Consider the following 13,444-nt stretch of genomic DNA (forward strand, 5'->3'; position numbering starts at 1 on the left):
AATATATTCCTATAATAGGAGGAAGGAAAAATAAAAAATAAAATATTTATATAGAATAAGAAGAAAGAAAAATACTAAAATACATCTAATCATGTATACTGCGTTCCTTTACAAAAAGAGAGAAAAGGAAGAAGAAAAAAAATAAAATAGATAAAAGAAAATCAACATAATTGACTAAAGGGGTGATTTGGCCATTTTGAAATATGAAGGGAGAAGGAGAGGTAGTAGCTTAATAGTTTGGGGGAATTAGAGGTGAACTTTTGAGAGATAGTAAGAGAAAATAGAGAGCGAAGTATAAGGGAGAGTTAGAAGTTATCCAGAACCAAACATCTCAAATCTGTCTCCTGGTGTGAGTACATCAGTTTTACACCAACCAGCCAATCACTGCATGAAAGGGACAATGAAGGGGAAAAACCAAACATGTTGCATGTGGTTAGTTTTTTCTTGCTCAAACATATCTTTTCGTGACGCATTTTTCATGGTTTTTAACTATTTTGAATTGCTGTTCTCCAGAAAATGGAGTTTCGTGAGGGGGTTTTGACATCAGTGGGTGCAGGGCAATTCCGAAGACCAGATCAATTGTGCCGTTTGAGTGAGTTTGAACAGCAATCTTTCAAGCTTCCTCCCTCTAGCCCTTATGATAAATTCTTAAAAGCTGCTGGCTGCTGAAGCAATAAGCAGTTGTGCCTACTTGTGTGTTAACCATATACGTGTTCCCCTTTCTTCTGATGGTTATGAACTGTTCTTTCATTCTTTACTTGTAAGAAGCTGGATATCATCTTCACAAATGAAATATCATACCGGTTAGTTGTTTTGTAAACCAGTTATAACATGTCGTGTCCTTCCATCTGTAACTACCTGCTGCATTATATATTTGTATGGGAGAGAAGGTTGTGTAACGAAGTGGCTGTTGGTCCCTTCAGAGTTCAGTGTATCTCTTGATGTACTATGATGAAATGTAACTAGTGTAATTGGGGTTTGGACTACCCTTTTAATGAGTTTTGGTACGCTGTGGCTTCTTCTGCTCCTTGTTTGTTGGTCTTCCTTCTTTTACTTTGATGGTACATTGTTTAAGTAGTATCTACAGCATTACAACTGCAAATGATTGAAACTGAATTTAAAAATTGCTCTTCCTGTAAAAGTAATCTCTGCATTCTAAAGATACAAAGTACATTTAAATTTTCCATTTTGAGAATTTTGTATTTTACTAAGTTTATTATTTTTGATATATCCTAAGGACAAGAGTTCTTTGTGAAAGGCCCTGACCCAGTGCATATGAAGGCCAAGGGGAGAGCATTCGGTGGCATTGGTTCTATCATTAGTGCATTAATGAAGCGGAAATTTATTCTAAGGTTGTAAATGGATATTTAAATCTACTTGAGAATCCACATGTGGTCTATTTAGGGGTATCTCAACCTATTCGATTACTAATAAGATCTGAATATAGTAATGCCCAATTATTATCTGACTATGTTTGTTTACACACAAAAATAAAATTGGTTTGCGAAGCATGCAAGAGCCTAGAATTGATCCAAGGTATCAGGCAATCCCTAGGTCTCTTTATCTCAGCGTATCGAGGACTTTGATGTCTTTTTGGAAAAAGGCAACAAAAACTCATGAAGCCTTTTAATGGTAGACTAGGACCATTGTACGCTATACTACTAGTTACGACTAAGATAGAAGAAGAAAACTAAAAGATAAGTTGTTCATTGACTTGATTGTTGTCTTTCAAGTACAGAACATCAAGTACTTATGGAGTAGGAACTTAATTACCTCTGAATAACTTCCTATAAGAACATGACTACCTCTGAGTGACTTCCTATACCTACTCTTGGATAAAGATCCCAACAATTTGGAAGCAAGCAACTGGAAGGGAATAATCAACTACCGCACACTGCTTCAGCTGTTGCTTTCTTCCCTAGTTTCGGTTAGCCCAACGATTCTGTTTTTGTCTAGGCTGATACTAAACTGGTTCTTTAGTCCAAGAATCAAGTTATTACCAGTTGGTTTTTTTGAGAACTAACATTGCCCTTTGTTAATCGTAGTGGGTGGGTCCCACTACAATTTGCACCATAGGTGGCGGCAAATTGGTTACGTAGTCCAAGATGACTACCCCTCTATTAAGTTGAGTCTAAGCAAGACTCTGATATTACTTTCCCTCACTTAGTTGAGTTTAAGTAGAACTCTAATTAAAGAGTTAGGGTTGAGAGGAAATATTATAAATAGGTTGAGTTTAAGTAGAACTCTAATTAAAGTGTTAGGGTTGAGGGAAAATATTATAAATAGAGGGATGGAATACAAAATAGATGACGGATAATAAAATACTCTCATTTGCTCTGCGAATTCTCCAGAGAACGAAGCTAATCTAGAACTTCCATTACTGTGGTTCATCAATTTAAAAGTGTGGAAACAATCTAAAGAGTACGCAAGGCAAATCAAGCGAAAGTGAACGCAAAGAGGCACCTCTTGTGTCTAGATCCATTGCAATTAAGATCACTAAGGTAAATGATCAAGAACTCATCTTTTTATAATTTTAATTTACATTAGTATCAGAGCCAGGTTGGGGTGGTCTTCGGCAATAGCTGGTTTTATGGGTATTGGTTGATTTAGGATGAAAATTATAGATTTTATTTTTTCTCATTGACATGACTAAGTGTCAGATTTAATCTATAACCAATTGCTTGACCTTTACCTAATTTGTGATACGCAATTTAAAAAGATTTTTTTTTCTCACTGATAAAGGAGAAATGAATCAACCTGAACCAGTTCGATAAAAACCAAACTAGTTCGGCCAAACCGAACAAGCTGAGCCAAGATAAACCGACTAGCGTAAAGTCGGTAGAATAGCAAGACAAATATAAATAAGACTTGTAGCCAAAGAAACGATATATAGTCGAAACTCAACTACTCATATTTGAGTAGGATTCTATTGCTAAGATTCATATTACAATCTAAACTCGTGTCTAGTGACACAATCCACCTTCTACATAGAGGTTGTAGTGGATAGACTTCCATCAACTCCCATAGATGATTAGTCCAAGATTTTTGTTTTTGGTAAAATGCACCAGCCAATTTGATCTTCCTGTAGATGTGTGAGGCCGTATTTCTTTTGGGTTCTTTCAAAACCTGAAACCATGAATGATAAGATTTTGATGCCACAAGCGAGGTGATGGACATCGTTAGATGCAATTAGTACACCTCAGTAGGGAAAACCACAACTTGATTCTTCTACATTTGGTTGTGTTGCGTCTAGAACTTCTTCGAGGGCCGGATATTGAGATGATCACCTTAAGAGCTCCCCAACCAAGTTGGAATAGCTGAGATGCCTGCACTCACAAAGAAAACAAGAACGGTCAGGCCAAGTTTCGGCCGGGGAACCGCCTCCGATGCCCAAGTCAGCCCAGGCAACAATAAGAGTTCTTGAGAGAGTTCTCAAGAACGTAATGAATAATTGATCAGATGAATTTTGTACCTTTCTCCATGTAGGATGTGGGTTTAAATAGAAGATACCTGGAGGCAGCGCTTCCTTAAGTTTCAGATCGTCAGTTGAAGAGTGAGTGGAATATCTTCGGAGTTACGGCTCCTTTGTCAGACCAGATAGAGCCGTTATCCGATGACTCATCTCCCCAATTCTCGGAACGGCCTTATTGAGTAGTTATTTGTAACTAACTCTTCTGACTTGGCCATCTGCAACGTCTCTCTTAGACTTAGTCCAAGTGGGATTCTTGAGTTTATTTGGAACATGTTCCTTGAAGGGTTTATGTGCTTCCTCCCGAGGAGGTTTGTTGCGTCTCTCCTGAGAGAGCACCATTCTTCCCGAGCCTGCAGAAGACTCATCTCCTGAGTGGGTATGCGCTATACTCCAGAAGGGTTTCTCAAAATCCTCCTAAGAGGACTTTCCTTCCTCGAATGGGGGTGTACGATCCTCCCGAGAGGGGGTATTCGGGATATATGTTCTCCGCAATAGAGCCCCTCATTCCGTGTGGTTGGTTTCTTGAACGCATGGAATGTTTTTCTCATACTTCTTCGAAAGTCTCCTTTTTTCTGGAGAAACTTCAAGGCGTCGTCTCGAATGATAGCCATCATTTCTCCAAAGCCTTCTTAAAAGTTGTGGTTTGTAACGCCCAACCATTGTATCAATTCACCTTTATTGCAGCTCTTGATATGCCAACGGTCATGTCATTTCATCCGTTGCAATTCCCAATCATGGGCCGTTTGATTGAAATCTTGAGCCTTCTCAATCTCAACCATCTGTTTTACTTGATTTCTGACCGTTGGATCGCGTCTCTTGATTTCCTCCTCCTCACTATAAATAGGGGTTCAACCTTATTTTCATTTCCTTTGCTTGCTACTGATTTTTCTTTGAGGTTCTATCCATTGCACCACTTGCTCCCAATCTCTGCATTCTGCTCTTCAAATCTTCAAACCAACTCTTAAAAGAGTAAGTTTCCTTAATTCTTCTCGATTTTTCTTTGCCAATTCAATTCATGGATAAGTTGAAAATAGGTAGAGAATTAGCCCGAGAGACCTCCCGTAGGGTGTTCCCGGCTTCCAGCATTTCAGACCCCGAAGCTTCTTCCCGAACTCACTCCATGTCTTATTCCAGTGAGGAAGATCTTCCCAACTATGCTGACTCTCAAGACATTGTGAGAGCAACTTCTGACTTAGCTAGGGATGACCCCCTTAATCAAGAACCTCTATGTTATGATTTAGGACCTGACCTGGTTAATTTTGAGCCTTCTTCAATTTTTTCTCCCGATCAAGAAGTTGACAAGGCTAGTCAACCTATTCCTTCGCCATCTCGAGTGGTTCGGCAGAGGCACTCTTAGCCTCGTCCTCCCCTCTCTCGTACTCCCGACTCTAGGAACCGTTGGCCTCCCTTCGTACGCAGAGAGATGCTTTCGGAGGAGGTAATTTCTGAGGAGAAGAATAAGCCGAAAACTCCTTCCCATATTGATTTTGACTAGAAGCTCTCAGGCCCTGCATTTTACCCTAGTGACCTTAAGCAAATTCACCTTAAGCGCTTCAGGGATTTTTTGTGATATTCCAGCTGATTATTCTTTTTTCCTCCCGATTGGGTCTAGTCGGGTTGACGAACCTCCCGAAGAAACTTTTGCCCTTTACTTTAACACCTTCTTGGGTGGTCTTTGTTTTCCCGTACAGAGAATCGTAGAAGATCTTCTTAAACATTATGGGATTTCTCCTTCTAATTTGATCCCGAATAGCTAGAGAAATGTTACATGTTTCACTGGTTTTTGTTATAATGTTGGGGTTAAGCCAACATTTCCCCTCCTCCATCAATTTTTTGAAGTCAAGAGTCAATCCCAACGGGGTTGGCTTTCTCTTAACCGTCGGGCGGTTGATGCGGTAGACTGGTCGGGCAACATAGTTCTGCCAGGTACTATGCCAACATCCACCAAGGGGTGGAGGCACCATTTCTTTCATTGCAAGCCCCCTGTCCCGCCACCTTTCCCGACAGCCTTCGTGAGGAAAACTATCTTGGAGCTTGAAGAACCTAATAAGCTCGTTGAGTTGTCCGCTGCCGAAGAAGCGGCCCTAAAGAGGATTATCCGGGTTAAAGGAGATTCAGCTGCAGTTCATGGGTACTCTTCGGAGTACCCCTCAATATTACAGTTGTGGGGTTTCTCACTGGGTGAGCCCCTTGTTCTTTGATGTTCTTAAATTTTTCTGATCTCCTTACTTTGCTTTCTCTAATCTCCCTTGCTTGCAGAGGCCATCAGGTTGGATATCGATGCCCTTCGGGTAGTTGCCAGTGGGAATACCGAAGATGCGTTTGCCCGAAAGCTTGCCAAGAGAACTGCTGCCAAGAAGACTAGTCCTGTCGTTCAAGCGTTAAGTGTTCCTAGTTCTGCTAATCCTTCTGGATTTCTGAAGAAGAGAAGCATCCCTGCTAGTCCCGGGGGTGGTCCTCCTTGTCACACCTCGCCCTCTAGCCTCGATTACTTGCCCGACAACCCATGGGTGCGATCCGTCACAGGATCCATGGTTTTAGTCTATCAATGATAATAAATACAAATACATGTAATCAAGAGCAAGAATAGAGCAATAATTAATAAAAAGGTTACAGGAGTCCAAATACTCCAATAAATATCCAAGAAATAGCCAAAGGAAAGAATCAAGAATCAAATGTAATATCGAGTTCAGCGGAAGCAAAATAAATAAACTAAATAATCTTCTCTTTGGTTTTCTTTTCTAAAACTAAAAACTAGTTTTCTAAATTAGCAAGTAAAGATGTCCTCCAATCTTTCTCCACACGATCATCAAAATCCTAGGAATCTGCCTCCGTCGGCCATCAATGGGTGCTGAAAGTGCACACAAGCATCTTCAAGAGGCTCCATGCTCTGCAAGTCCATGTACCACAAGTCTATGCTTTGCAAGTCCATGCTCTACAAGTCCATGTACCATGCTCTCACATCAGCTTCATACTAGAAGGCTCTTTCATATGAATCATCTCCAACTTCCAACGTTGTGCAACCATCTGTACAACTCATACAATATATACAATGAAAGGAGTGAGTTCTGACGAACTCAGTAAGGAACAGGAAATTCTCATATATATGTCAATACAATCCACGAATGCATACATGAAATTATATGAATGGTATGCAGAAATATGAATGCTACTAAGATCTAACTATGCAAGTCTCTAATAGCTGACATGCTTTAAGATATACACCAGCCCTCCTCTGGGTAGGTCTAGTCACTCTGATCCGGCGAGGACTGGTTACCTCTGTAGGGATCCTGGGCAAAGGGGTAAGTCCACACCTGGCTCTCAAACCATGGCTGGGGGTTAAGTCAACACTCTCTCACCACGACCATTGGCAATGAGTACTGGCGCATGTCGAGGTTTCTAATCCAATGCAAGTCATAATGGTAACATACTATATGGAGTCCAGATACTTCCCCTATGGCACCAACCAACTCGGTTCAGTATCCTTCACAACCTAGGAGTGAGAACCCTCACGGACTGGCTACCATTGTTGGACTCCACTCCTTAACCCTATCGACATATTATTGGGGCGGATGCTCTCATGACTCCTCACGACACCCGGTTCGTTCCTTGGACATCCATGAGCCCAACCCTAACATATGCAACCCTACCATTGCATGACCAACAGTGGACCACTGAATCTCCGCACGGGACTGGTTACCGTTGTAGGATGAAACATAGTCACGTCACCATTGTCACGGGTCACCCGGCTTCAATTCCCCTGCCGAAAGGGTAATAGCATGTGGGGTACCTAGCCATGCAATTCTAGACTCTCCTAGGTATGTCATCAAGTAATCATGATAGTGCTAGAGGCATCAGTGAGCATGTGTCCCATACCACAACCCTCTGATATCTCCAGCCAAGATATCCCAATGGAATACCTCTTCCATCACAACTACACTACATCACTCTTTATCATACCATGAACAGTTGTACAATATCATAAAAGATGAAGTACATCAAAGAACACCACTAACAGCAAGTATACAATAAGATTCACATGCTTTATACAATTACAGCTAGTTACATGATCAAAGAATAGTAAATAGAACAGCTGAATCATCATGTATATGTAATTGCATATAAATAAGAATGCATGTCCTTTCCTGTAATTTAGTAGAAGTCCTCTAACTTGCAACCCAAAAACTATTGTAAGACTTTTATTTGAAACAGAGAACACCTAGGCATAGGGTTACAAGAATGTGTAAGAGTCAAGAGTCAAAACAAATCCAAAATCAAGCCTACACAGTCACTGGAAACCAGCCGGTTGCTTGTGGCGGTTGCTTAAGTTAAGCGACCTCCACAAGAGACCACCCCTGTTTCAGACAGTTTCGAACTCCGAAAATCAGACTTTTTATCATCCGATTTCAATCCGTTTTGGGATGATCTTAGTCCGAATTTCAAGCTTAATAGGTCTAGAACAAAGGGGTAACAAGAAACCCTAAAATTAACCAAGATTTATTTCCCAAATCATTCCCCTTGATGAGATCCATCCATTAAACAAATGCGGGGATTCATTTCTGGACAGGATCTCATCAAGAACATTGAAAAGGGAGATACAACGAATCAATTGGGTCCACTAACCACTAATAAAATGGGGATGGGTTCATATCAATTAGAGGTTAAAAAGAAGAGAATAGTAGATGGAGATTCATTACCTTAATCAGAATCACCAAGAATAGAAGAGAAAAGGTTCCATATCATTAACAGCACTTCGCCCACCTTCCAGCATGTTTCCACTACCGCCTAATCGCCCAAAATAGCATTCCCGAACAAAATAATGCGTTAATAGGGCGAGGGATGCTATTTATAACGAATAGGGGGTAAAATAGGGCATTTTCTCTCAAGCAGAATCGGGCGGTTGCTTAAGGCGGTCGCTTGGTTTAATCAACCACCACTAGCAACCGCCCCCAAGTATATTGCTATACAAGGGTGCTTTGCTCAGGGGGTTGAAACCCAAACACAACCTAGCCCTAAACAACACATGGAAGAGGTCTTACCTTCATTCCGGACATCTCCAAACACCACTAGCCTTCTACAGAGATCCAACTTCCCAGTAAGGCAAATTCTTCAACAAGAGAATCCAGATCCATGGGTTCTGGATATGGATCATGGACTTCTATTCGAACACTTCACAATTTAATCCGACTAGACCTTTGGGTTCTCAGACCTGCAATACGAATTCGTCCTGAAGTGGGCGTTCCCCAAGTCTCTCCTTCAAGCCGCTCAGGTAGGCCATCTAAACGCCCTCGGGATCCCAAAGGCGTTGCTGAAGAGTCTACTTGGTCCCCAGTCTTCGTCCCTGGGTGGAACTTAACTTCCGAAGACACCGTTCTAGGGGACCCGAATGCTGCCCGAACTGGCTTCTGGAGGGGATGGTCCCGTCTAATCGACAACATTTAAGGACTCTTCCAGATGAGAAATTTTATGCAAATGCTTATAGTTAATTCTTCCTTTCATTTTTTGGCTATATTGGTTTGATGTAAATCTGATATTCCTTCTTTGCCTCAAGTACTTCTCGGGAGGAGCACACTATATGGGAGAGTGTATGATCCTTTCTGAACACCTCACCGAGCAGCTTCGAGACGCTGAAGAAGCTCACAGACGATCCACTACAGAGCTTTCTGAGTCGATCAAGAAGGTCGAGTCCCTGAAGAAGCGAGATGACGAGAGGAGTTTAAAAATGAAAAATTTGTTAGAAGAGAAGTCAAACCTTAAAGAAGAGCTATCCCCAAGTTACAAAAGACTTGAAGGAGGCCCTAAATGAGAAAGAGAAGTTTGCGCGTGAGAAGGATGAAATGGAATCCCTTGTCCTGCAACTCCGTTTTGAGGTTCGTGCCGGGAAGCTTCCCGTCAGTGCGGACGAAGTTCTTGATATTGTTCAGAAGGAGATCATCACCTCTTACCTTGGAACTCTCAGTTTAAAAAGCTTCAAACTGATCTTTCCATTTTTACTTAATCATCTTGGCCTCGATGATGCCTTTACTGGAGTTCTTCAGCAAGTCAATATTCCTAACCCCAAAGAGTTAGCTGGGAAGTTAGATGGGAAAATATATGAGAAACTTGAGAGAGCTGTGCCTGAAGGTATCGAATGTAAGGAGCCTTATAGTCCTCCGGATCCTCTTCTTTATGTTGATGAAGATGAAGAGGAGGACACTGGAGATAGCCATGTGAAAGGGATTCCTGACAAAGCACTTCCCAAGAAAGAGAATCCAGAGAATCCTCCCGAGAATTGAATTTCTTGAACTTTTCTTCCGCCAATTTGAACTCTTTTTCTGCTACTTTGCAATTTTTACAAGTACTTGCTAAGTTTTCATCTTAGAAACTTGTTTTTTGTAATATTGGTCCTTATAGCCACATCTTTTGAACTTGTTTGAACTTTTGTTTCTGTAATATTTCGCAGAAGATTAGCTTGTAGTCATCTACGTATCACTGAGGCATTAAGCTTTTATATCTCCCTATTATCTTCCCATGTCACTCCCCTAGCGGAATGCCTTAGAGGTAATTGATAAGTTGAAACCCTTGGCTTTTCTACTGTGAGATTTTTCCAGAGGGTCTACCTGAATGAGGTCCTGAGTGTGAGGCCTTAGAATAGTCTCTTGAGTCTTTTCTTAGAAAGAAATGCCTATATTTTCTCCCGACGTCTACCCGAGCGATGTCCCGAGATGAATGCCTTGTAGTTAACTTTATCTTATGAAATCCTTCCTGAGCTTTCATAAGAGATGGTGAAATTATCCCCAAAATCTACCCGAGTGTGACGCCTTTGAGAAATCTTATCTTATGAGAGCCTTCCTTGGACTTTTATAAGAGGTAGAGAAATTCTCCCGAGTGGCTACCCGAGTTAGTACCCGAGTGTGACGCCTTTGAGAAATCTCTACCTTTTGTGGATCCTTTGTTAGGTTTCTTTAAAGAGCACTCTTGGGTTCGCAAACTTATTATAAGTTAGGAACTCTCTCGGGCTCTTTCTGGTCTTAAGAACGCTCTCGGGTTCTTGAGCTTGTCAAGAACACTCTTGGGTTCTTATTGCTTTGAAGGGCGCTCCTGGGTTCTTATACTTGTTAAGAACTCTCTTGGGCTCTTCTTAAGAACGCTCTCGACTCTTGAACTTGTTAAGAGCTCTCTTGGGTTCTTTTTTGCTTTGAAGGGCGCTCCTGGGTTTTTAAACTTATTATAAGTTAAGAACTCTCTCGGGCACTTCCTGACCTTAAGAACGCTCTTGGGTTCTTGAACTTGTCAAGAACTCTCTTGGGTTCTTCCTGATTTGAAGGAATACTTGTGTATTTTTCTCTATAACTTTCTTGTTGAGACAAAGGATGTCTGATAAGCATGCATTTACCATTATTTATTTGATTTAATTCCCCATACTTATTTAATTGAAGAGAGCTAATTGAGTATTTTTGTGTATTTTTCAGGAATAAGGTGATTTTGGATATTAGAGATAATATGGAGTAAAGTTGGCAAATATATTAGATATTGGTGGATTTTAAATCATGGCATTCAATCTTGCTGCTCAAGAAATCATGAAAAGTTAGATCTGAGCCAAACTGGAAACAGGTGGAGGCCTAAGGAACAAAATTGGTAATAAATCTGAAAATCGGGTAAATAGACATACCTTCAGTATTTTGGGCATATGTTTCTCGTATGAGCTTGGATTTTGGTGATTCAAGATACTATGGAACGATATCAAAAATATCTACAACTTTTCAGTTTTGAGTTTTTTTAAAATTCAAAAGAATAAAGGTCAAATTGACGGTTCAAGAGAAGGGATTCATTGTGTGCGGGAGACATAAAAGAGAAGCCAACCACAGAGAAGAGGAGAAGACGGTGAATGCGGCTCTCATCTCTCTCATTGCTGAAGAAGAAGACCACATCTCTCTCTCTCCCTATGTTTCATCTTTATTTTTCTTATGAACTTTATGATAATGAGTAGCTAGTTCTTTTTCTTTGGGATGTAGATGAACCATGCTTATTTCATTAATTTGATTGTTCTATCTCTTCTAGTTGATTGTGTTTGAGTTTGGCCAAAGATGTTCTATAACTTAGCGAACTAAGCGTGCCAAGCTTCCGCGAAGGACGATAGTCTTGCGAAGATAGGGCATATCTAGGAAGACCATCCCTAATTTACTTTGAAGTGTAGAGTTATATCAGTTAGGGAAAAGCATTGGGGATTTGAAATCACAAAGATCTTCACGTATTCATTGTTAATGTTTTTGCATTAATTAGTAGATTTAGTTTAAATTTAGTTTTTTTTATTTTTATTTCAATCTTAGTGACTTAGCCTTTTAGTTCCCCATAGTTCGACCCCATACTTTCTGCTTGCTAGATTAGTATAGGATTTTATTTTTGATTGGTTAGCGACACGATCAAATTTTGGCGCCGTTGCCGGGGAACCAAAGCACGGTTGCTAGGATTGATTTTTGTCAATTAGGCATAATTTTTAGAGTAATTTTAGTGTTTTTAATTTTTAATTTTTCTTTGCTTATTTAACGAATCTCTTTTACTTTTGTTTTGTAGGTAACTGCAAGAGTAGCGATTCGATAATTAGTTTAGGTTGTTATCTTTTCTTTCTTAGATATAATTGTATTTAGGACTTTTCAATTGTAATATTTGCATTAGATTGAGTTGTTTAGGTTAATTTTTTAAAATCCCCATCCCTCAGATCCCACATGTGTAACTTTTGTTCGAAAGATCACGTGGATTGCGCTTTAGGTACGTCCGAAACTCTCCCTTTTGCTATAGTTATTTTCTTTGAATTTCACTTATTTAGCTTCTTTTTTTCTTCTTCTGTGTGTATGCATGGTCGTCAGTCCCTAAACCCTGAGTTGACTCCACTTGACTTAGAGTTAGAAGAGACTTTGGCCAACCTTAGTAGGCAAAGAACCATGGCAAACTATGAGCCTCCAATAAGGCCCTTGAGTGAGCATTTCATTCCTACGATATATACTCCGGTTTCTTGTATTAAGTTGCTTGACATAGAGGCGGCTCAATATGAGATCAAATCTAGTGTGATTCAAATGCTACCATCTTTTTATGGACTTGCCAATGAAGAGCCTTATAAGCACTTAGATGAGTTTTTAGAGGTGTCATCCACGGTTAAAATTCAAAACCTCTCAGTTGATGCTTTAAGGTTGCTTCTTTTCCCATCCTCCCTTAAAGATAAAGCTAAGCATTGGCTTAATTTTTTGGACAATGTTAAAATTTCCACTTGGGTAGAAATGCAACAGGAGTTCCTTAAAAAGTTCTTCCCCATTGGCCGTACCAATAGCATTAGGAGAGCTATAACGAGTTTCTCCCAACAAGAAAGAGAACAATTTCATGAGGCTTGGGAAAGACTAAAAGAATTACTTAGAAAGTGCCCCCACCATGCTATTCCTAAATGGCAATTGGTTCAATGCTTTTATGATGGCCTTAGAGACCGACATAGGCAAATGGTTGATTCTTCTTGTGGTGGGACTTTCATGCACAAGAATGAGAATGAGGCATGGGAACTTTTTGAGACCCTTAGTGAAAACTCCCAACAGCATGCTTCAGTAACTAGGACTGAGATTCCATCCATTGGGAAACCAAAGAGGAGCGGTCTCTATGAGATCAATCCTACCATTGAGATGAGCACTAAGGTTGACTTGCTATCAAAGAAATTGGACCATCTTTTGTCATTAGGACAACAAACCCCATCTCCACTTCCTACAAGTTTCTCTCCACCTAATCAGATTGAAGCATGTGCTTTATGTTCTAGCCTATCCCATCATGTCACTGATTGTTGTTTGGCTACACAATACCCTGAGTTTGTTAAGGAGCATGCACATTTGGCCCAAGAAGTCTCTAAATTGGGCAATGATCCATATTCCAATACCTACAACCCAGGATGGCGAAACCACCCCAATTTTTCATGGCGAAACTCAATGCCCAATCCCTCTAATCAAATACCTTATA

The 13,444-nt window shown here is 40.4% G+C and overlaps 1 protein-coding gene and 1 non-coding gene across 3 annotated transcripts in view; one reads left to right on the forward strand and one right to left on the reverse strand.

Annotated features, from left to right (window-relative positions):
- Positions 1-1,260, forward strand: part of LOC149022164 (ARM repeat superfamily protein) — a 52,604-nt gene extending 51,344 nt beyond the window's left edge. The window contains exon 19 of one of the 2 annotated variants that reach the window (XM_089150331.1): positions 514-1,260. In XM_089150331.1, the coding sequence (XP_089006457.1) occupies positions 514-669 (156 nt within the window). In that variant the 3' untranslated portion in view covers positions 670-1,260. The remainder of the gene's footprint in view (positions 1-513) is intronic. The other variant, XM_089150333.1, reaches the window with a different exon arrangement.
- Positions 1,261-12,774: 11,514 nt separating this feature from the next.
- LOC149022165 (small nucleolar RNA R71) lies at positions 12,775-12,881 on the reverse strand. Its single transcript, XR_016172647.1, has one exon. It is a non-coding gene; the product is annotated as a small nucleolar RNA R71 (small nucleolar RNA).
- Positions 12,882-13,444: the final 563 nt, after the last annotated feature.

Source organism: Hakea prostrata, chromosome 3, assembly GCF_041222555.1.
Source record: "Hakea prostrata isolate BN-2017 chromosome 3, UWA_Hpros_2, whole genome shotgun sequence".
NCBI classification, from domain to species: Eukaryota; Viridiplantae; Streptophyta; class Magnoliopsida; order Proteales; family Proteaceae; genus Hakea; species Hakea prostrata.